This window comes from Salminus brasiliensis, chromosome 1 (genome assembly GCF_030463535.1).
Source record: "Salminus brasiliensis chromosome 1, fSalBra1.hap2, whole genome shotgun sequence".
Taxonomy (NCBI): domain Eukaryota; kingdom Metazoa; phylum Chordata; class Actinopteri; order Characiformes; family Bryconidae; genus Salminus; species Salminus brasiliensis.
Genome location: NC_132878.1, coordinates 31,333,336 through 31,356,859, shown reverse-complemented (window position 1 = coordinate 31,356,859; position 23,524 = coordinate 31,333,336). Strand labels below are relative to the sequence as shown.

At 40.8% G+C, this 23,524-nt stretch overlaps 2 protein-coding genes across 8 annotated transcripts in view; one reads left to right on the top strand and one right to left on the bottom strand.

Annotated features, from left to right (window-relative positions):
* Positions 1 to 15,067, top strand: part of itsn2a (intersectin 2a) — a 67,680-nt gene extending 52,613 nt beyond the window's left edge. For 4 of the 5 annotated variants that reach the window (XM_072677542.1, XM_072677525.1, XM_072677533.1 and 1 more), the window contains 11 exons: positions 5,976 to 6,097; positions 6,516 to 6,622; positions 8,730 to 8,913; positions 9,258 to 9,356; positions 10,060 to 10,227; positions 10,656 to 10,865; positions 11,086 to 11,207; positions 12,014 to 12,096; positions 12,218 to 12,301; positions 13,055 to 13,228; positions 13,834 to 15,067. In XM_072677542.1, coding sequence (XP_072533643.1) covers positions 5,976 to 6,097; positions 6,516 to 6,622; positions 8,730 to 8,913; positions 9,258 to 9,356; positions 10,060 to 10,227; positions 10,656 to 10,865; positions 11,086 to 11,207; positions 12,014 to 12,096; positions 12,218 to 12,301; positions 13,055 to 13,228; positions 13,834 to 13,991 — 1,511 coding nt within the window. In that variant the 3' untranslated portion in view covers positions 13,992 to 15,067. Of the gene's footprint in view, positions 1 to 5,975; positions 6,098 to 6,515; positions 6,623 to 8,729; positions 8,914 to 9,257; positions 9,357 to 9,532; positions 9,582 to 10,059; positions 10,228 to 10,655; positions 10,866 to 11,085; positions 11,208 to 12,013; positions 12,097 to 12,217; positions 12,302 to 13,054; positions 13,229 to 13,833 lie in introns of those variants that run through there. The other variant, XM_072677551.1, reaches the window with a different exon arrangement.
* A 1,065-nt stretch (positions 15,068 to 16,132) lies between these two features.
* Positions 16,133 to 22,358, bottom strand: fam228a (family with sequence similarity 228 member A). Of its 3 annotated transcripts, none has more exons than XM_072695153.1 (9): positions 22,329 to 22,358; positions 21,582 to 21,708; positions 21,345 to 21,491; positions 21,155 to 21,232; positions 20,054 to 20,248; positions 18,589 to 18,669; positions 18,144 to 18,231; positions 17,742 to 17,808; positions 16,133 to 16,906 (listed from the first exon to the last, which is right to left on the bottom strand). In XM_072695153.1, exons 3-9 carry the CDS (start codon positions 21,384 to 21,386, stop codon positions 16,825 to 16,827), a joined length of 633 nt encoding a protein of 210 aa, XP_072551254.1. In that variant the 5' UTR covers positions 21,387 to 21,491; positions 21,582 to 21,708; positions 22,329 to 22,358; the 3' UTR covers positions 16,133 to 16,824. The 3 variants fall into 3 exon arrangements, with proteins under 3 accessions (XP_072551254.1, XP_072551246.1, XP_072551263.1); XM_072695145.1 differs by having other exon boundaries at positions 21,345 to 21,488; XM_072695162.1 differs by lacking the exons at positions 21,345 to 21,491; positions 21,582 to 21,708; positions 22,329 to 22,358 and having other exon boundaries at positions 21,151 to 21,210.
* Between the last annotated feature and the right edge of the window lie 1,166 nt (positions 22,359 to 23,524).

Here is a 23,524-nt window from a genome sequence, read left to right as displayed (position 1 = left end):
CTTTCAGTTAGAATGAATTCATTGTCCTCATTATGAAACCGCCTGCATATGTAAACACACATAGACTGCTACCTTTGCACATTCGTGAACAGTGTTAGAGATGAGACTCGGCCCTGCCCACTCGAACCTGTTTTATTGTGCTGCGGTTTTAGCCATTGATAAAAAAGCATGCTGTAATTTTAGATTAATTACTTCTGATGCATAGTTTCACTCAAAGAACTGGAGAAGATCACACCGCTGTGTATGTATCTGTAAGAAGAAGAAGAAATTTTTATCTCTGTAGAATATCACAGTCAAAAGAAGGGGATGCTTGTGGGGTATAAAGCCCCAGTATTAAGCTCTGGAGTAGTGGAGCTGCAATCTTTGGATTAATGGAGCACCATCTAATACCTTTGGGATGAGTTGGAGTGGCAGAACTAATCATCCAGCATCAGTACTTGACCTAACTAAAGTTCTCATGGGGCTGAATTCAATCAAATATTCCACACTGCAGTTCCAACATCTACTGCAATACCCCTGATTTGACAAGCTGGATGAACTTTTGATATATACTGCATGCAGTTAATTATAGAATCCCGTAATAATTGGTGAGGGTTAGCTATGGAAGTACAGGACACTAAATTGTCCAAGTGTCCCATTTTTTTAGAACCCTATATGAAAGGCTTTCAACCAACCCTGTAACCAGGCAAAGAACCATTTAAGCATGCAGATTGTTGTTGTGGTTCTATATGGAACCACTGTCTTTACTAAAGAACCCTTTAAGTGTACTGTTACATAAATCATAGCGCATTTCCCCTGTAAGACTATCAGTGTTAGCTGAGGGATACCTATAGATGTAGAGGACACTGGATTGTCCCAGTGCAATCTTCTGCTGATAGGTCACCACAAGTTTAGAGCAAGGATGTCACAGCTATAGTAGCCTGAGAGACGCTAATTTAAAGAACTATAATGCAAAGACTAAAATAAATTCTTAAGTATTTTAGAAATGGCTACCAACTGCAAGGTAACCAGTGTCCAATCATATGCTGTGAAACTGTGACCCTGTAACACCCCCTACTCCTCAGTGGTAGAACTTTTGTATCTAGACAGCAGTAGTGTTGCAGCACTGAAAGCGTGTCAGAGGTGCCCAGGCCTGGTTAACAACCAATCAGCATTTAAAACAGGAGATTTAGTAAAGGGTCAGTTATAAGTAATAGGAGATTTTATTTGTGATACACTCGAAGTAAAATGGGAGTTCTTTCACTCCCAGGTGGTTTCTATGGGATTGCTAGGTGGTTGCAGTGCTATTTTAAGGGTTTCTTAACTGTTGTGGGTTGGCATAATGATAGTGAAACCCTTTTTGGTAATATAGAACCATTTTTAAAGGTTCTAAATTGAACCATCTACAAGAGGTTTTCCACCAACCCTTTAACCGGGCAAAGAACCATTTAAGCATCCAAGGTGTTGCTGTGGTTCTATTTAAAACCATTGCTGTTACTGAAGAACTCTTCTTCTTCCTCAAAGCACCTTAAGAGGTTTCTGCACTGGGTCAAATTGAACAACCTCCAAAAGTTCCTTAAGGAACTTATACTTTGAAGAATGACGTAAACAGTGATAAATCATAGTGCATTTGCCCCTCTACCGGGATCTTTTTGCGACTGTTAGGGAGGGTTTTCTCCCAGTCAGAGGTGGAAGTGGTGGAACGTATTATGGATTGATGTTGTTTTGCCCCACACACTAGTGCATGGTGACAGTATCAAAAAGCAGAAATTTGTATGGGTATAGGCCATTACATTTACTTGGATGATTAGAGGAAGAATTTTGCTAAATTATGTTAAATGATAAAATACTATGAGTGTAGAAAAACAATTTATTTGCATAAGTCCGCCTATACAACCTACCACACTTTAGCCCCGCCCATTCACAATGAAGTTTTAGCCCATGCCACATTAACAGGGCAGCCAGTCAGAACAGAGCTACGTTTCTCTTGTATCAGTCTTAAAGGCAGAGGAACAAAAAGCCTGTTTATTTGTAAGGGATGAAGAGAGATTGGACAAGGCTTATTTAAAAATAAATGATGAATATTTGAATCCCGATCTTCACACTAAAGTGAGCCTCTGGCTGAAAAACTGACTGCAAGAAAACTGAAGCACATGACTTGTTTTTGGGAATTTCCTCTCTTTGAAACAGTGAGCCCTGTTTCCCCCTTTCTCTCAGTGCTGACTGACGTATGCTATCCATCCCTCTCTTCATTGTCTCTCATGGCTACACTCATCCACTCCTCTCGCCCCTCCCTTTCCTGTCGTTCGCCTCATCTGTGCTTTATTTCAGGAACTGTAGCCTTGGCCCCTCTTCTTCTCTCTCCTTTCTCCAGCTCCAATCAGAGAGCGCCTCAGCTCCGGGATGCAGAAGACGAGACCCCGCCCCCTCATTAACGCTTTCTGGATCAGCCCCTCCCCTTTTACAGTTTCCATATGGATTCTTTTTTTATTTTTATTTTTCCCTTGGTTTATGTCCAAATGGATTTAACAGGGAAATGAATACGCTAGCAGTGAGGTAGAAACAGGGTTATTTACTATCATTCAAACCTAAATTCTTCACTAATGAAAAAGAAGCTGAAAGGCTTTATAGGACTGGGACGGCCTTTACATTTTCAGAGTAGTTTTGTTCAGTGTGTACTAGAGTGAGAGAAGGACCGTTGTGTGTGTGTGTGTGTGTGTGAATATATGTGTGTTTATAAGTGTTGTGTCCACCTACAGTACTGTGCAAAAGTCAGAGATCAAATCCTTAATTTATTTCATTTCCATTAAGTTCAGTCTCAGTAGGTGTTGCTAGTTGGTTGCTATGGGGTGGCTCTCCTTTCCAAGTGGTTGTCGTCTTGCAATTATATTACAGGTGGTTTCTATGGGGTTGCTAGGCAGATGAAAAGCTGTTTTAAATGGTTTCTCTACTATGGTGTCCCAGGGGCTTATTATGGGACAGTTATGGGAACTTTTTCCAAGTGATTGTCATGGTGTTACCAAGCACTTGCTGTGACATCCGAGACGGTTGCTATGGGCTTGCTAGACAGTTCTTGTGCTGTTCCAAGCGGTTGCTATGCTATTGCTAAGTGGTTGCATCCTAGGTGATTGCTATTGGGTTGCTAGGACATTGCTATGCTGTTCCAAGTGCTTGCTAAGTCATTGGTTTGGTGTTGCTGGGTAGCTATGGTATCCCAGATGTTTTCTCAGACTGCTAGATGGTTGTTACATGGTTGGTAGAATATAGCTTACAAGTTACTATGCCATGTCTAAAGGTAGCTAGGGTGATGCTAGTTGATTGCTATGCTATTCAAGGTGTTTGTATGCTATTCGAGGTGGTAGCTTTGGTGTTTCTAGTGTACTAGGATAAGACATATAAGAGGATTAGAGGAGAGATTTATTCATTCCAGTGTGACGATAATCCAAGCATACATAGATTCATAAAAGGCACATAAGACATAGTCAGAGTGAACTGTGGAGATGTGTGAAAAATTTGCCGCAGAAACCGTGAAAGTGGGTCTTCTGAAAAGAGGAGAAGCGATAATGGAGCTGAACATGGACACACTAAACACCCAAACATCTGATAGGAGAGTTAGCTGCAGAGGTGTCTGTCATTTTCTGATAAACAGATGTTTTCTTGATGCTGAAAAATGAAAAAGCTAATGCTTCCTTACTACTTAATGACTGTTTTGACTCGAAATGAAATAAAATAAGGAGTACTTTTGGACATTTATACAGTACTGTTAGTATGCACAGGAGTATAGGTGTTTGTGTGTGTGTGTGTGTGTGTGCATGTAGACAGGTATGCTTTTTGTGTGTGTGCTCAGGTGAGTCTACATGTAGATGTGTGTATGTGTCCTTACACTATACCAGCATACACTCCATCCTCACCTAGCCTATCTAGACGATGGCTTTGTTAGTCAGCTTCTTCCAGTTGAAATGTAGCAGAACACACACACACACACACACTGACACTCACACGCCCCTGATGCACTTGAGCAGTCGCTATGCAACCAGCTAACAGCCACACCAGGATTCCATGCGTTCTAACAGACGTTACACTTCGGCTTTGCAGTGTTTTTCTAATGGAGATTTTGCTGTGGAGCACAGAGTGCTTGAAGAGAAATAAAGAAATAAAGTTTTTAACACTGAGACTCTGTGGCCGTGTGCTTTTGCTCGATGCCGAACACAGCCAGACACACTGTGCTCAGTGTTGTTTGTGCACATGGGTGTTTCTGTGTGTCACTATTATTTGACAATGTGTGTGTATAAACATTAACACGTCTTACTTGCACCTACACTCACTTCTACTACTGCTTTAGAACCCCCTACCTTGTGCTTTTTCTCACTGGCCACCTTACACATTTCTTGTACCTACGCTTACTGGCCACTTTATTAGAACAACCTACCTTGTGCTTCCTCTCACTGGTCACTTTATTAGAAACATCTTCCTTGTACCTACACTTACTGACCACTTTAGTAGAAACAGCTACCTTGTGCGTCCACTCAGTGGCCACTTTATTAGAAACACCTTCCTTGTTCTTCCACTTACTGGTCACTTTATTAGAAACACTTTCCTTGTTCCTCCACTTACTGACCACTTTATTGGAAAAACCTACCTTGTGCGTCAACTCCCTGGCCACTTTATTAGAAACACCTTCCTTGTATTTCCACTTACTGGTCATCATATGAGCACAAAAACCTACCGTATACAGTAGGTGCACTCTGTATGTGTACAGTTAAAAACTGTAGCCCATTTGTTGCTGCAGTTCTCTTTGCCCTGCAAAGCCACCACTGGCCATTTATCAATTTCACAGTTGGCACATCTTCTAAATGATAAGTAAATAAGGAAAAGTGAAGGAATTGTCATATTGGTTATTGGTTGTCTGCTAATATTGCTTAATATTGATGACATTCATCAGTTTTGAACAAGTGCTTGCAAGTTTAAGCATTGGCTGTGTCAAGATGAGGTGGAGCTTCATGTGTCTCCGATTAAGGCACATGCCAGCCTTCACCCACCCAGTGCTGGTGGCATGGTGCAATAGGGGGAGTTGTAGCTAGTGGTTTGTCTTTTTTTATAAATTTAAACACATGGACATTTCCTCTTAATTTACACAATATTAAGAGATGTGAAGGATATATATAAATAAACACAGAAAACAGATTTTTCTTGTGAGGAAAAAGTTAGAACTATCTCTGCCTTAATAGCTGAAAAAAACTTCAGTTAGACATTTTCTATAATGCTCTACCAGTCTCTGACATCAACTGGGAGAATGTTTTTCCCTCTGCTCCATGCAGAATTCTTTCAGCTGTGTGACGTTTTAGCTTTAGTTTTTAGACAGATGGTCTCTATTTTCCTCCAGCGCTGTCAGATACAATAAAACAATTTCTAGTGGATTTTATGTTGGAGAGCCCTACTGCAAAAAAGCAGCTCCAAACCATTTCGACCTTTATGATTCACAGCAGATACAGGCTTTTGTGCTCAAATGCTGTGTCTGGTTAAACATAACCAAATAATAAAATTTGGAGTCACATTGTTTCCGATGTCTTGGTCTAGGTGTAGGCCTTAAATCTTACTCTCATACAAATGATTTTCGGTATATTACCTCCGTCTTTCAATTGGAGATCAAATGTCCATATTTTGAAATACTGTTCCTTTAGTATACATAACCTGTGTCATGTATGAATTAGTTTTTTTTATTAATATATATAATTCAGTTAATAAATAGAAACTGTCTAAAATGTGCAGAAAAATGCTACTTGCATTTGTGTCCTCTAAGAGATACACTTAACAACAACGCAACATCGCTGTGCCTGATACACTCATACCAGCACCACACACACTACCAGAGCATAGTACGAATGAAGTGTAAAGTATGAAGTATGAAGTGTGTGCATCCAGACATGTATCCATGCTTATCTGTATGTGTATGTGTGCCTGCACGTGTTTGTTGGTGTGTATGTGTGTGTGTTTAGGGTGTGCGGACCTCCTGAGCTTAGACTCCATGAGTTCAGAGGAGAGAAAGCGGCAGGGCTACATCCACGAACTCATTCACACAGAACACACCTACGTACAGGACCTGGAGCTGGTGCTGGAGGTAAAGAACCAAGCACACACACATACATATACACAACATAGACCCGTTTACAAGTTTACACATGGTAACTTCATTTGACTAGTATCAGGACTGTATTCTGACTTAAGCCACAAGCGTTTACACTAGGTAGTCAAATGCGTCCCTGGTTAGTCAGACTGAAATCCGATTGCTGTGTGGGATGAAATATGCAAATTACCTTGTTATACAGCAGTTATTACTGCTGTTTGTGTTGTGCTGGGAGAGTTTGTGGTTGTTGAATGTGTGTTGGAGAGATGGATGTGTTTACACTGCTGTAACATGAGGATCAAATGCATCTCAGACCACCTCCTGAAGTGGTTTAAGTAGTGCACTTTAAGAAATTCAAAAGTAGGTCTACTTAATTGATAAAGTAACTGTGTGTGTGTGTGCGTACGTGCAGGTTTTCTACAAGCCGATGGCTGAGTCAGGCCGCTTGACTGAGGCAGAGATGGGGGTGATCTTTGTGAACTGGAGGGAGCTGATCATGTGCAACACCAAACTGCTCAAGTGAGTCACATCACTCCATGACTTCTCAGAGAAGAAACAGTGCAAAGAGCAGCACACGTATCCCTGCATTCCTTTTAGAAAATGCACCCCGTCTCCCAGAACATTGTTGAGGTTACAACCGCTTTGGTCTTCACAGCACAAAAAAAGCTGAGAAAAGAAGTACTGAACTGAACTCTAGAAATGAACTGGGTGAAAATTCTTTGCACCTGTTCTAAATGATAAGAAACATCTGGTCACAGTATGTGAAGCTTAGGGGCAGAGGCGTCCGTAACACACAACCAAACAAAGCAGAACGGAAACCAAGGAAACACTATCCTGAGAACAGACAAATCAGATAACCAGAAAAGGAACATTGAGAACAAAGGGACTACTTATACAAAGACCAACAAGCAACACCCTGAGACTAACAAGAGGGCGAGGCTACAGAGGAGGCACAGGTGGGAACACTAATGACAATGCGGGGCCAGGGCAGAGACAAGAAACAAACCTAAACAGAGCCATGTGCTAATGTTCCAATGGCAGGGCAAAACAGAGACACAGACCAGGAAGTGAAAACACAAGGACAAGACAAGGACACTCGTTACTGTCTGAATCATGTGATGCCTCTTTTGAACAATCTGAAGGCTACAAGTCCATCTTCAGAGATTTTAATAATAATGTGCTCTATCAACTTCCAAACTAATTCAAGCTGACCTGAAGACACAAGGTACAACAGTGCCAGCTCACACTCAGTGCCGTCACTGAATGAAATAGTACGCCATTGTAGGAGACCCAGGAGACCCACTGTTGACACAGAGACATAAAAAAAGGTCTTGGCACAGCAGCAGTCCTTCTGAGAGAACATCCTGTGAACAGATTAGACCAAAATAGCATTGTACCAGTTACAGAAAACAAAATCAGGCCTTCAAAGGAAAGTCCCTACAGTCAAATATGGTTTCGGGGTTGTTTGGCTGCTTCTGGCACTGGATGCTTTGACTGTGTGCATGGTATATAAAAAATCTGAGACTACCAGAGAATTTTAGAGCGCAATATAGGGGCCAGTTTCAGAAAGCTTGGTCTTCATCAGAGGCCATTGGTCTTCCAGCAGGACAGTGATTCAAAGCATAATTCAAAAAGCACACAGAAATGGACAATAGGCTGGAGAGTTCAGGAGTCCTATAGAACACATGTTGAGAGATCCCAAGACAGCAGTTGGGAGAAGGCACCCTTCAAATCTGAGAGACCTGGAGCAGTTGGCAGAAGAGAGGTTCAGAAATTCATTCATAGTTACAAGAAGTGACTGATTTCAGTCATTGTTTCCAAAGGGTGTGCTACAAAATATTAAGTTGAGGGTGAAAATAATTTTGTCCAGTTCATTTCTGAATCTATATTCAACAGTGTAATACAAATTCAGGTCTATTTACACAGAGTACAGAATTGTTTAGTTTTTTCATTACATACTGATTTGAGCCTCAAAACACACTGGGGAGGTTAGGACTCCCTATTCCACATGATGTCCCCAGTCTGAGAGGCTTTTGAACATAGGAGTAAATTTACCTTTCTGTTTTTTGTTGCACACAAATGTGTGCATGGCTTTACAGCTTTAGATAGCACTGGCTTTTGTTTCTGGCAGTATCTGGGTAGTTTGGCCTCTAACCTATTTTGTTCTGGCTAGGATTTATTCCCATAATGGACATTAAAGCACTTTTGTAAGTTGCTCTGGACAAGAGATCCTGCTAAATGCCGTAAACGATTGGCGCAATTGTCTAACTTGTCAACTGCTTGTCAAGAGACAGGAGACATTAGTTTGAATTCCAGCAACACCACAGCCCTCCATGATCAGGAGTCTGAGAATAGGAAGCATTCTAACCCACAGATGGGAATAAACAGTAAGGGCAGACTAAAATCTTGCAATTGCAACACATTTACTAATGTTTTGAGGCTTAACTTAAAATTTATTGTTGACCAAACTGAGATTTAGAACTAAAAAAAATAGTAAAGTTAAGTAAAAAAAAAAAAATTCCTGTAACCAGTATGTATTGTTTTTTTAGTTAGGCCTGGCATTACACAGTTTGAGAGGTCCAATGTGGCTCTTAAAGTGCGTGCACAAACTGTGTGTGTTTTCCAGGGCTTTGCGTGTGCGCAAGAAGACAGCAGGTGAGAGGATGCCAGTGCAGATGATTGGTGATATTCTCTCCTCCGAGCTTGCACACATGCAGGCCTACATCCGTTTCTGCAGCTGTCAACTGAACGCTGCCGCTTTGCTGCAGCAGAAAACTGACGCGTCACCAGACTTCAAACTCTTCCTAAAGGTTATTAAAGTTCCTGCTACTACACAACATCCCATAAGAACTTATACCTTTAGGAAGGCCACTGCACTGTGCACTTCAGCACCGGTTCCCAAACATGGACCTGGTGTGCTAATTAGCTAATTTACTTGGATCAGGTCAACTGAGAATGGGCAGACCAGTTAGAGCGGCTACAGTAACTACAGATAACCACTTTGTGCAGCAGTGCTTTAACAGACAAGCTGGGAACTGACTGGGAACCAGAATGTTTACTGTAATTTCCACTATAGCCACCACTGTATATTGGTCTATATGTAGCTTCTGAGCAATGCTGATCTTTGCATGCTTCTCTGTTCTCACTCCTGTAGAAAATTGCCACTAATTACCGCTGTAAAGGAATGCCACTGTCCAGTTTCCTGCTGAAGCCCATGCAGAGGATCACGCGCTACCCTCTGCTCATCAGAAATGTAAGAGCTCCGTCCCTAAAAAAATGATACAGAGAAATTACCATTTACATAAATTGTGTTCGCTGTATGGACAAAATTATTTGGACACTGGCTCATTTAGTGTTTCTACAAAAAAATCAAAATCCAGAATCCAAAATCAAAGGTATTAAAAATAGTGTTTCCTGTTTTTGTTGAAGAAACTGTCTCTACTGTCCAGGGAAGGCTTTCTTCTGGAGCAGCATTGCTGTAAGGATTTGATTGCATTTAGCAAAAAGAGTGTTAGTGAGGTCAGGATGTTGGATGATCACCACCCCACCTCATTCCCAACTAACCAACTCATTCCAAAAGTATTGGATGGAGCAACATCTATCATTCCAGAGAACGCTGTTCCACTGCTCCACAGCTCAATGCTCGGGGGCTTTATACCCCTCTAGTCCACACCGCGCATTGACATGGTGTGGCATGCCAACAGGTTCATGTTTATCTGTTCCAGAGAGTCCTTTTTATTGTCAATACTTCTATTCTGTTGTGTGCATCTGTGTGGGTGGAACTTAAAGTAGCTAAATGCATTCATCAGAAGGTCTGTCCACAAACATTTGGACAAATAGTGTATTATGGGAATTGCATGTGCTGTAACACACCTGACAATATTGTCAGGGTGTAGCGATTTCAGTGCGATGTCAGAAATCTGAAACGTAAGACTTCCTTGTGTGTGTGGTTGCAGATTCTGGAGAACACTCCGGCAGGACACGTAGACCAGGCTAACCTACGGGAGGCACTGGACAGAGCGGAGGAGCTGTGCTCGCAGGTGAACGAGGGTGTGAGGGAGAAGGAAAACTCAGACAGGCTGGAGTGGCTCCAAAATCATGTGCAGTGTGAAGGGGTCATCGAGGTGAGGCTTTGTGGACCGCTCTGAACGATTACTCTTATATAATCAGTCATAAAGCCTACATAACACACCCTCATCCCATGTTCTGTAAAGATATGATAGTGTGAATGTGTATTGTGATGTTTGTTTGCCTGGACGATCCAAATATACTGAAATCATTGCCATTTTAAAGGGTTTCCATCTATAGACCAAGTACACATAGTACGACATACAGGCAGTGTAGGGTACATTACACCTACATAAGCCTTTCATAACAACTACATAAACCTACAAACATTTTAAAGGTTTATTTTAACAACATCAATTGTCAGAACATTTTCTGGGGTAAAAAGAAGTCCAAAATTACGTAAACTAAGCCTATATGCATACACACATAATCCTAATGGTGTCTGATAGTGCTGTGTTTTACCCTCTCACTTCTGCCTGTCCAGCACCTGGTCTTCAACTCTCTCACCAACTGCCTGGGTCCCCGCAAACTGCTCCACAGCGGCCGAGTGTGGAAGACTAAGAGCAGCAAGGAGCTGTGGGCATTCCTTTTCAGTGACTTCCTCCTCCTCACCTACACCGCCAAGCAGTTCTCATCCAGCACCGACAAACCCTTTAGCCCCAAGTCCAACACCATGTACAAGATGTACAAAACGGTACAGTATCCAAAAACATCTGTTATATGTAAATGTAATTGTACCATCTCTCTCTCTCTTTCTTTATATATATATATATATATATATATATATATATATATATATCATGTTATGTCTGTTGTCATTGTAGTAGTGCCTTTACCATATACACCCCTAAATTTCAGGTGCAGTATGTCTGATGAAAAAATGATGATCTCTCTCTTGTTTGCTTTCTCAATAGCCTGTGTTCTTGAATGAAGTGCTGGTGAAAATGCCATCTGATCCGTGCAGCGATGACCCAATTTTTCACATCTCTCACATCGACCGTGTATACACTCTTAAAGCTGACAGCATCAATGAGAGGTACTCACACATAGACAGTAAGGGTGGGAAGGCACCTCATAAGTCTGTTGATTAAAGGTATAAAGATTCCATTGTAAAATTAAGCCTTTGGCATCTTTATGGTCCTTTTTTGCTTCATCCTGGGAGATGTGGGATTGTCCTACAGAGGTCTATATTTTAGACACCAGAATTGTTTTCAGCACAATATTTCTTTGAGTTAATTTTTTTTAGCTTATCTTTTGTTGTCATTTCACCACAAAAAGCCTATAGAACATGGCTTGTTGGGATAAGCCTAAATGTTTGCATACGTTTATGTCAGTTGTCATAAAAAGCACAAAAGTAGGTGTCATGTAGCATCACAAATTTTGCCCTAAAGTGTTACTGAAAACTCTCAGCAGTGCTTAGTTAAGCCAACAAAACTAGCAGTTCAACTTTTCTACCTTTCATGTGTAATAATATGACATGATTATGATCTATGTGAACTGCAGAGCACTGGCTTGTCAGCTATTCTGATCAAATATAAACACAAATAGAAAATACCAAGTTCTACTGTGCATTTAGTGGCCATTGCATGTCAATAACTTACTACAGACACACGTCCACTCTGCATAACTAAACTCCTCCAAAAATACCTTAAAATGCTTCTTTTATACAAAACAGCTGATAATATTTTTTTATCTGAATCATTCATCACTGTTGACATTTTAGTATAAAAATGTGTTTATGATGTTTAGGGCACTGAAATTATATTGTATATCTATACATGTGTTTTTTGGGGGTTTTTTTGAAAGCTGATTGTTGTGTTGCTCTCTTTGCTGGTTGACCAGGACGACATGGGTCCAGCGGATCAAAGCAGCCTCTGAGCATTTCATTGAGACAGAGAAGCTCAAGAGAGAGAAGGCGTACCAAGGTCAGGACAGGGCTCCTGAAACGTCTCTTTAGTCTGTCCTCTGTAATTCTCATCTATATGTATGCAGTGTTTAGGTCGAATGGCTCATTTGGATGAGGGGGGGGGTTTGTGTGTATTACAGCTCGCTCTCAGAAGACAAGCGGTATTGGGCGGTTGTTGGTAACAGTTCAGGAGGCTGTGGAACTGAAACCCTGCAAGCCTAATGGTAATAACTATGAAACTATAAACTATATAACTATGAGTCTACAAACTCACAGATTTTGTTGCTTGTCCATTGCTAAGTGACCCTTATCATACCTGCACCCGTGCTGGATTTGGTTGGGTTACCTACTCATCGACTTGTGTTGCTGTCCTGCAAAAACCTGGTACCTTCAAAAAAGCACAGTTACAGGAGAAGGAAAAACCTTCTTAACATTTAATGACAGACAATATAAAACAATTTTATTCCAAGTAATTTTGGAGAATTTCTATTGGTTCATTTATCAGGAAATGTAAAGAAATGCATAGATGCACAACTGCCATATTCAAATTTTGTCCAATAGTGAAAAATAATACAAATAGAGATACAATGGAAGTTTTTTTTCAGCGACAATGTGTACATATAGATGGTATAGGCATTATAACATGGTCTTTGACCAGATACCTGCAGATATCCCTCATAAATGTTATTAACAGTTTTAGACCCCAAGTACAGTTACATCAGACCGAACAGACTAATGGTTAAAAAGTGATTGACCTTGGTTATTTTATTTTAAACTACTGGAATTACTTTTTTTGGTGGGAGAAATTTCAAATATTATAAAGACACTGTATATGTGAACTACTGTCTAAGCCTTCATTGCTTCATCTTTGCTAAACCTTTGCACAGAAACAGTAGAACACCCCAGTGTTAACATGACAATGACATACTACCTCTTGTCTTGTGTGTGTGTGTGTGTGTGTCTGTGTTGTGTTGTAGGTAAGAGTAACCCCTACTGTGAGTTGTCTATGGGAGCTCAGTGCTACACCTCTCGGCCCCAGAATGACACCGTCAACCCCAAGTGGAACTTCAACTGCCAGTTCTTCATCAAAGATCTGTACCAGGACGTCCTGTGCATCACCATCTTCGAGAGGGACCAGTTCTCTCCTGATGGCAAGTACTCAACATACCAAACCACATAACACTTAGAGGTCAGTTACTGTGGGCCGGCCCTGTCATGGAGACATTGCTACAGAATTTAGTGTTAGTGTTCTCCTCCAAGCGTGTTGAGCTCCACTGTTGTGTTTCACCCATGAAAATTTGAAAAGAGCGCTATGGGACTATGGGAAGCAAACGCTAGTCCTTCACCCTCCCACTGGTAGCATCATGTGATAGGGGAGACCCTAGCTAGTGAAAAGTGGAGATTACTATAAACTAGGGTAGACAGTAACAATTCATTCATTAAAGTCAGGACAAATGTGATTGTTTTGAATTAATTGCAGATATTACCCCTGTTGTTATAAAAAAAAAAAAAAAATATATATATATATATATATATATATATATATATATATATATATTTATATATATATATATATATATATATATATATTAATCATAATGTAATAATGTAAATGACACATTTTTAATAACTATAAAAACATTTTAAGCAGGAACATTCTGAACATTCAGGAACCGTCCGAACAAGCTGTTGTTTCCTGACTTTTTATGTACTTCGCTGGCTAGTTAGGCTTTAAGTACATGCGTTATGTTTTCAGACTTTCTGGGTCGTACGGAAGTTCCCGTGGCAACCATAAAGAAGGATCAGGAGGGGAAAGGCCCGCTGACTCGGAAGCTGCTGCTCCACGAGGTTCCCACAGGTGAGGTCAGAGTCCGCCTTGACCTGCAGCTTTACGAGCAGGGGCCTCTCCTCTGACCGCTGACCTTCAACCTTCATCCTCAGGCCTAAAAACTCTACAACTCAACACTAGAGGGCACCAAAGATGATTATGTTAGCAATCTACCCACAGCTTTCCAAAGACTGTTACTGTTAAAATGACTGTTAATGAGCATAACAACCATGTTACACACCCTGTAAAATGATTTAGGCATGAGTGTTTCTCTGAAAATAAATGCAGGAACTCTCGGAACGTCTCTGAGAATCGCTGCTGTGAACGGCAGTTGCAGCATTGTTAAGCTGTTACACTTTATTGAGTTTTAATTAATGTCTTGTAATGTCAGGACTTCGTCAGTTAAACTGTAGGTGTTCTTATTCCAGTTACCAATTCCGATACATAAATCAGCCTCACAGTGTATAAACTCTGCAGGACTAGAGCTGCAGTGTCATGCGACTGAATTTCGATAGACTGAATGTCAGTTTCAACACAAAAACACTGAAGCTTTAATTCGCTCACATGTCAGATTCTTTGCAAATACTGGGATTGAAAAAATTGCAAATCTGTGCTTTCTGTATTTTGTTTAATTTAATTCATGGATGTCCAGAGTCTTAACCAGAATATTTTAGCTTGAAACCTGTAAACGGTTTCTCAATTTCTGTTTTATTTGTAGATCAAAATGAATGTTTGTATTACTTTTTATATTGATTGATTTATTGTTTTCATAGCCAAACATGGAGCTTATCAGTACAAGAGACAGGATGGGTTTTCCTGATTATCTTTCTGTGTGGTGCATGAGCTCCAATTCTACAAATGTACATCTGGCTTAGAAAAGTAAAAAGTGGGGGATTAATGCATTTTATCTGCTGGCAGGGTGGAAATAAGTCAACTTTCAGAGGTTAAACCACTTTGAGCCAAGGTTCACTGCTACTGAGTTTATAAAATCTCATGCTGTTCCCACTCACTGCAGGACACCCATTACTCCTTTTAAGAGGATCTGGTTATTTCTCACAGCTGGAGTTATGCTCACAGAATAGCTGGCTTTAGGGAATTCTAAAGCCACACTCACTGCACAATTCAAAGAGACAAATAAAAGCATTAAAGAAAGTTCACAAAATTGTCTTATCTGTTGTTTTTCTTCTGTGTAACCTTCCCAAAATCGCTTTCACTTAAAGGAGGTACTTGGAGGTGGAATGTGGATTTGCCAGGCTTCTTCACATTTGCTTCAGATGCCTTCGGAAGCTTGTATTAATAACTCTGTGTTAGTTATAGGCAGTGACGGAGCGGGGTGGCTTATGGGGCTCAAGCCCTGATTAATTTTTAAAAGCATCGAAAACAAATTACTTTAATTACTCCCTACTGTCTGACTGGGCTGGCAAAAATAAATGGCCCAAACGTTTTGGGAAATTATCGCCATCTAGTGGTCGGTGGGGAGAGTTGTGTTTGTCAGCCATTCACTCTGTCACTACCCAAATATCTGCTAGGGCTTTACCTATAAAAACACAGTGAGGATATGAATTGACTTTTGTATTGCTTTTTTTCATTTAATTCGCAGTTCACCTATTTAAAACACTTAATCATGTATTATTAGTAAGATCAGATTTCAGGAAGCACACGAGAAAAAGAGAATGATCACCTTTAAAAACATTTAAACTTGTGGGTCCGCGCAGAGACAAGTGTAACTAATAACATCTAGTGGCCGGTGAATGTGTGTGTGTGTGTGTACATATATAGTGTGTGTTCCCGAGGGGGTAGTGCATCACACACATAAGACTCAGGAAAAGTATGGTTATGTACATTTGAGCCATGCCCTGGATATTTAAAGAGCCTGGCTCCGCCCCTGGTTATAGGAGAAGGTTACAGCATGTTTTCCAACATTTATGCATAATTCTGCGATTGAGATGTAAACAGTAATTCACAGTGGGGTTTGGTGTGAAATGGTTTATTATAGATAAAAAAATCAGATTTCTTTACAGTGATGGTGAAAGAAAGTAGAGGTTGCCTTGACTACAGCACAAATACACCCAAGTTATTTACTATCCAAACCCACCATTGTGTCTAAACACATCTTTTGAGTTTTCCATGTGATGTTGATGATGGTGAAATAGTGGCAAAGTTCAGATATCTCCCTGCATATACACTATATGTTAAATGTTTTTGGACACCCCTTCTATTAAATGAATCTATTGGCATCATGCCTAATGCTAGACGTGGGGTAGAGGAGTATAAAGCCCCCCTCCATTGAGCTGTGGAGCGGTGGAACTGAGTTCTCTGAAATGATGGTAGTCCATCTAATACTTTTAGGATGAGTTGTAAAGTTGGGGATGAGGTAAGGTGGTAGTTCTGACCTCACTAATGCTCTTGTCGCTGAATGCAATCAGATCCTCACAGCAGTGCTCTAAAATCTAATAGAAAACCTTTCCTGGACAGTAGAAACAGTTATTCCAAACAAAAGCAGGATAAACTCTTTAATACCCTTGATTTCAGAAGAAACGATGAACGAGCAGGTGTCCCAATACTTTTGTCCATGAAATGTAAAATGTTATCTCACAGCAGTGGTATAACAGTGTCTCTCGGGTATGAAGTAGTGTATTCAGAACCGTTAGGTGTAATAACTTTCTGTGAGGGAGCTTTTAGAGGTATTGAACTCTTCAGGTGTTTGGTTTGTATTTTAAACTGATGTTCTGTAGAGCATGTCTGATCTTCAGCAGCTTAAGCAGCATTTTACCAATATCTTCCAAATCACACACACACACACGCACGTTCTGCATGTTTTCATCTCACAAAACAAAAAGTAAGTGCCTCAAGCTGACTTGATGAAGAGGATGTGGGCATCACATGACAGTTTCTTTAGAGAGTTCAGGTTGAATTGTGTCATGAGGGACCAACAGAAGACCAGCATTCACGCTGGAAGCACCGCCCCTCTGCTGTGGCCAGGTAAACAGTGCCTCTGCTCCTACACAACACAAAGAAACCAAACTTAACCTTCTATTCTGTTGTACACAGAATGGCCACTTTATCAGAAACCCCACAGTTAGAGACTGTCGCTCATCTGATAATGCGCAGTTTGTGGCAGCTATTTTCTAGCCCTTCATCAGGGGTTAGTTTCAAGTTCACACTAGTGAACTTGGGGCAGTGAGCACACACACCCACCCAGAGCCAACTCCAGCACCCAGGGAGAAAAGACGGTCAAGGGCCCAACAAGGGCCCAACAAGGGCCCAACAGTGGCAGCTTGCCGAGTCCGGGTATCGAACCCACAAGCCTGTCATCAATAGCCCGGCGCTCTAACCGCTGAGCTACCACTGCCCCTAATGACGTTCACTACTGAGTGTCACTACTGGGCTGAGAACAGCCCACCACCACAGTAATACCTGGCCAGTGTGGTTTTCAATAGTGTTCTCTTTCCTATCAGGAATTGCAGAAACAGTGTGTAACCGTATACCTACAACTGCAAGGTGTCTCGGTTGAAATGGCCAATATGTGTGGCTATAAGGTAGATGGACCTCAACTAGGAACTCTATAGGGGCAGTAGTGGCTCAGCGGTTAGAGCGCTAGGATATCGATAGCAGGGTTGTGGGTTCGATTCCCGGGCTCGGCAAGCTGCCACTGTTGGGCCCTTGAGCAAGGCCCTTTACCCTCTCTGCTCCCCAGGCGCTGGAGGTGTGGGTGTGTGTTCACTACCAGATGGGTTAAATGCGGAGAACACATTTGCTGTACAGTGACAAATACATGCACCTTTACCTTTTTTCTTGTGTTTATTTCTATTCTGTTCAGTGTCTTTTTTTCTTACCTGATGGTTTTCTGGCGGTAGCTCTTGTCCCTGTCCTCTTCCTTCCTCTGACAGTCACTAAGACTCCCTATAGTGCAAAGAGCATAGGTCACATAAACACACAGATTAATGTCTCTAAAAGCTTAAGAAATACACTAAATGATGCCTGAGACACTAGATTGATTTTGGCTTAGATATTTTATTGCATTCATGGTGGAAACAAAATAGAGTTTTTATCAGTTTCCCTAACAATGAATCATTTCACACCAAACCCCACTCTAAATTACAATTTAACCACTGAATTATGTTTGAAAACTCTGTGAAAATAACAAGTGCTGCATTGTTTAATGTAAATATTAATTTCTCAGTGAGAATCTTACTTGCAAAATAATAAAGCTCTGTACAAAAGGCACTTTTTCAAACCTGACTGACAGCGAAGGATGGCTCTCTTTTCCCTCATTCTTGCACGTGACTGGAGAGAGAGTGGGTCCTTTAAGGAAGGGGTGCTGACCTGGAATTTATGTTTACTCACTTAATGACCTCCACACTCAAGTCATGCTCTGTGTTGAGGGATCAGTTGGAGTGACAAATAAATCATCCTTACAACATTGTTCCAACATCTAGTGTAAAGCCTTCCCAAAAAAGTATAAGCTGTTACTACAGCAAAATGGGACAAACCCCCTATTAATACCCTTGATTTCAGAATAAATGTGAGCAGGTATAAATTAAATACATAAATACATAAACTACAGTATATAGCTTCATCTTTATTTATTTTGTATGTGTTGTTGATACAAATTCTGTTTCAGTACCACTTGTTAGTATGTTAAAATGTACTGTTCTGAAGGGAATGTCCTTTCTGACTCACCTGATAAGAGTGTGGCCTGCTGATGTGGAGCAGGAAAGGCTCGTACTCTTTAGGATCATAGTTCTCCAAAGACACAAACCCCTGCAATACAGGTCATTGGACATTAGTATGTGACAAGCCAGGCTTCATTTTAATATTTTGACTCATCTATAATGTTGTTTTTTGTCTTACAGAGTGATTCGATAGAGGTTAACAATGGATACAACGGTGGAAACCCAATCCTATTCACAATTCCCAACAAACCCATTTAAACTGTTGTAGAAATGTTGTAGAAGTGTTTTTAGGCAGAACACTAGTGAGTATCCCTGAACATGGACATTGCAACTCTACTGACTTCAGTGTGACTACCCTTTGTGGTGGACAGTGTCACACGTGACCTTTTTGTTCTCCAGCTAAGCAACGTGCATTCTTCTGGCGTTCACATAACCACAATTTCATTCGTAACAAGCATCCTATTTCTTGCCTCCTGACCGCCAGAAGGTGGCGTAGCCTGTGTATGGTTTATACCAGCAAGGTCATGAGGACGGTTGCGCTCCATCAAGGCTTGTTGGTGGCGGACAGGACAGAAGACTCAAAAGCCACGGGCGAAGCCACGTGAATGTTGTAGAACCTGGGGTCGGCTAAAGAATACGACCACATGGACGGCAGCAGAAATATCCACCAGGGGAACGCTGGGATGAGGTACCCACTGGATAAAAGCTGCTGCTTAGAGAGTACAGTGCCTGCAGCACAGTGTCCAAAGCACACAAAAAGTCAGGCAGTGCAGCAAAACCCACTTCGAGTCGCCTTAAGTCAAGGTTTTATACTGTGCTACATACAAGGAGTCGTGAACCCCCGCTGTCAGGAATGCTCCCTATGAAATGCCAATTCCTGAGCGCAGCAAAGCAAAACTTGTCCACAGTGGCCAGACAATTCTTGTTGCTGTGGCCAGCCGAAGCTGGCGTGATATAGGCATGATAGCACAGTGAACGCAGGAGAACACAAGGGAATCCCATGTAGAAGCTTATATCAAGCACAAGCTGCATTTGCTAGGCTGCTGAGTCTGCACAGTGTCACGAGGGAGGGGCAGGAGAACCAGCCTGCTCTTTTTGGGGTAGCAGGACGGGAATGTGCTATCCCGACAAGAGAGAGCTGTGGGGATACTACTTCTGATGAATCTGATGTGCTAGGAGGGAAAGCCTGATAAGCAGCTATTCCGCTCAGCAAGAGAGAGACGAGGTAGTTAGTGAAAAAGCTTCTAGTCCGTGGTCCAGAGATAGCAGTCACAGTTCTGTGAAAAAGGGAAAAGGGACAAGGGACAAGTGCAGTGTGTCACGTGACCTTGTTGGTACATGTTTTGCGCAATAATGCACAGGGAATCTACAGGCAATGGTCCGGAGGCAGTAAATAGAACACAACATCAATAATCAAGCTGTGACCGAGACCTGAATGTTGTAGCTTGGCTTTAAAGTGTTACAGAAAGCACCTTGGTATTGCAGTAGTTAATATAGTGCGCAAGCATTGCATTCATTGGCTCCGCCCCCTCACAACAGGTGTGTGTGAAGCGCTGTTTGACGCTTCGCTGTATCGGCCGCCACACACACTCTGTCCAGCATTTGTGCAGCAGCTCACGCTTCCTCAAAGCCAGTGTGTCCCTGTGATCCAGGTAGAGCTCCAAGTCCTAGGCACACAAACAGTATGGAGGCTGATACTGGATCAGTATTCGCCATTTAGCCCTAAACACAATGCAGTTGAGCCGAGACATGTTCGGTGTCTGAACTTTGCTAACATGCTAACTGCATGCCTGACATCAATTAGAATCAGAAATAGATTTATTGGCCATGTATATTCACACATACAAGAAATCTGGGTCCGACTGTTAGTATCTCTCTGGTATTTACAATATACAGCTACTCTACATATGATTTACAGACAATACACAACATACAGAGAACAATACTATACACAGTGTACATAGACTATACGAGGACATTTGTATACAGTGTGCTTTACAGTGTTATTCACAGAATAGCAGCATGCAACAATATACAGATTAAATATTGTGTAACCACAGCGCTACACAATACACAGTGTACACGTGTGAAATGAACAATGGTCCAGTAATGTAGTAACTGTAGGATAGGAGTGATTATAGTTTTTCAGTAATATCTATGGCCTATAGCTGATGATGGTGAGAAGTAATCTCTAATAGACTTGCTTATGTGGTTTTTGACACTGTATGATACTGTTATCTATAGTCGTAGAACCCAGTATTGACAGATTTCAGACTAAAAGCCCCTGTTTTATACTTTAGCTACTTTTGCTGTTTACAGATAAAGGAGCATCATACAGTGTCAGAAACCACATGAGCATGTGTACTTGAGATTACTTAACAACAAGAAGTGCTTTGGTGAATGTGTGTTGATTTAGGTAGGCATTTGGACTACATAACATTTTGGTACTCGCCTAATAGATCCACTTCAGACAGCAAACATTTATTTTCTATTTTCACTCTAACAGGTAAAGAGACATTCATGTGAGCTGACAGAGCCATGTCCTGCAATAATCAATATACATACTCACACACCTTGATGAATCCATTCTCTATGTCCAGCAGCGGCTGAGTGATGGCATGGGCCTCCTGTTGTTCAGAGAGAAACCGCTCCTGTAACGAAAGGCTTCCTTATATATATATATATATATATATATATATATATATATATATATATATATACACATCTTTTTACATATATTTACATATATATGTGTGTGCATACCTGCAGTTGTTTTCCTGTGCAGGGGGGGGGTGTACGTGGCATTTCAGCTGTTGTTCTTGAATGTGCAACAGCTCTGGTTAATGTCTGTGTTGCTCTCCTAATATAAAGGCGTATTCTGTCTGATCCAACCACTGATAGTGACCTCTGCTGAACACATCCAGGTTCCCGACAAAAAAAGGGGAGAAATGTCAGGGACGAGGCAAATAAAAGCATTTCATAAGTTAGTAATCAACTTACCTTGTAAAGTGTGTCTTCTGATATTGTGCATAGATGTGTGTGTTTTCCCCATGTGAAGTAGTCTTAGGTGTCACTGTCTGGAAGTCATCTCATGTAGCAGGGGGTCACGTTGCAGTGGTAAGCTCGCCTTAAAAAACATTAAAGACACAGCCATTAAAAACCCCGCTGTCATATCTACTGCAACAAAGAAACGCTGACAGATTCACTCAGTTTTTTTTTAAATTATTATTATTATTAATATGAAAGACGTAAACGAGGTTATTATTAGACAGATTTCTCACTTTTTTTATACTCATTTTTAGGTAATCGTATAGATTCAGACTTCCGTAACAGGAAATGAGGCTTGAAGAACTACAATGATCTGTTCAATAAGATCATTTCACTTGATAATCGTATTTAGAGCAAGTTAAAGTGTATAAACATCAGGAGAATATTATTATATCAAACTCATAAAGCGAAATCTTACACATACTATTTGTTTTAATGTTTTTATTGGATAAAATAAAATTAAACATTAAAGTTTTCCCTTCACCGCAACGCCTAATAGATAACTAGCTGGCCAGCGCTGACTATTATTATATAATTAGCTATAGCTGGTACTAACTGATATGACCGTAGGTTAATTTCTTCCAAACATTTTTTCATGCTCTATTAAAGATAAACTGTCTACAGCTAATGTTAGTTTTCACACAGCAGCTCGTTATCGGTAGAGTAACTTTATATCGACTTTATTAAGAGTTTACTCACTCTTAGACCTTCTCCTCGTCCTCTCCTACTGCACATGCGCAGTGTCTGTCTCGGCCGGTTGCCATGGCACCGTCTCTCAACCTGAGTTCGTTTCAGAGCAGCAGTAGTAAAACTGTAGCTACCTCCTTAAATCTGAGCTAAAGGAAAACTGTGCGTGTATCCACTGAGCTAGAGCAAATGTTTACAGTGTTTTACCCTGACAGCGCCACCTACTGTTGATTCATTGGTCGATATGACCCATGGGATGATGGAAGATCAGCCTGTTTTCATGAAGCTCTTGTAGCTCGTTGAAGCAGGAAAGTGATCAACTGATCATTTAACAGGGAAGATGACTGATCTGTGTATGCCCTCTTTTTACACTCTTATTTTACCAATAAACTTTAACCCTATATGGCATTAATTGTTTTTATTTATTTATTTATTTATTTATTTATTTATTTTTATTTATTTTTATTTTTTTTTGGGGGGGGGGGCACCCAAACTGACGTGGGGGAGTCACCCAAACTTCCCCACATCAGAAATTGGTTTGATGCCTCAAGCCAACAATGTACCACAAGAGTACTAAAACACCAACACATGTAACACAATGCAAAACATTTTTATTTGAACAAAGACCAAGTTCATTTTCATTTAATCATTTATACATGTAAGAGAATTGGCAGGAAAAAAAAATATATATGGAGAAATAAACTGTAATAAAAAGTAAATGAAGTAAGAAGAAGTACATTTTCATGTAAACACTTACACATGTAACAGCATTTTTGGAAAATTGTAAAAATATTTATAGAAATATTTAAACATATTGCCGGTGTGCTGGTGTTTGTATTTGGTTTAGGCGTATCTGAATGATTTTGTTGGGAAAATCTCAGGGTTGCTGTTTTTGCCAGAGAATATTGATGAATATTCGATGTGTTGTTGGGCAAACTTGAGATGGGCCACAATTCAAATTTTTCACACTGCAGGGGCTTCTTTAGTGGTGTCCTTCCTTGGTGTTCTCCTAATATTGGACACAAAAGGCTTTTGCAGATTTATGAAGTCTTCTCTAGGTATTTAGCTGTTACCTTTTCTCACCTCAGGATCATGCTCATGACGTGATCTTACCATATCTATGCCATTATCTTTTGGAAAAGTCATTAACGCAGAACTTCATTAAAAGCTCCATGTTCATCTTCAACACCAACATCATGGGACTAGAC

Coding starts and splice junctions, on each gene's coding strand:
- fam228a (XM_072695153.1), bottom strand. CDS start 21,386: ATGCCACGTACACCCCCCCCCTGCACAGGAAAACAACTGCAG. Junction 21,233..21,344: donor GCACAGGAAAACAACTGCAG/GTATGCACACAC, acceptor CTTTCGTTACAG/GAGCGGTTTCTCTCTGAACA. Junction 17,809..18,143: donor CATCCTTCGCTGTCAGTCAG/GTTTGAAAAAGT, acceptor TTTGCACTATAG/GGAGTCTTAGTGACTGTCAG.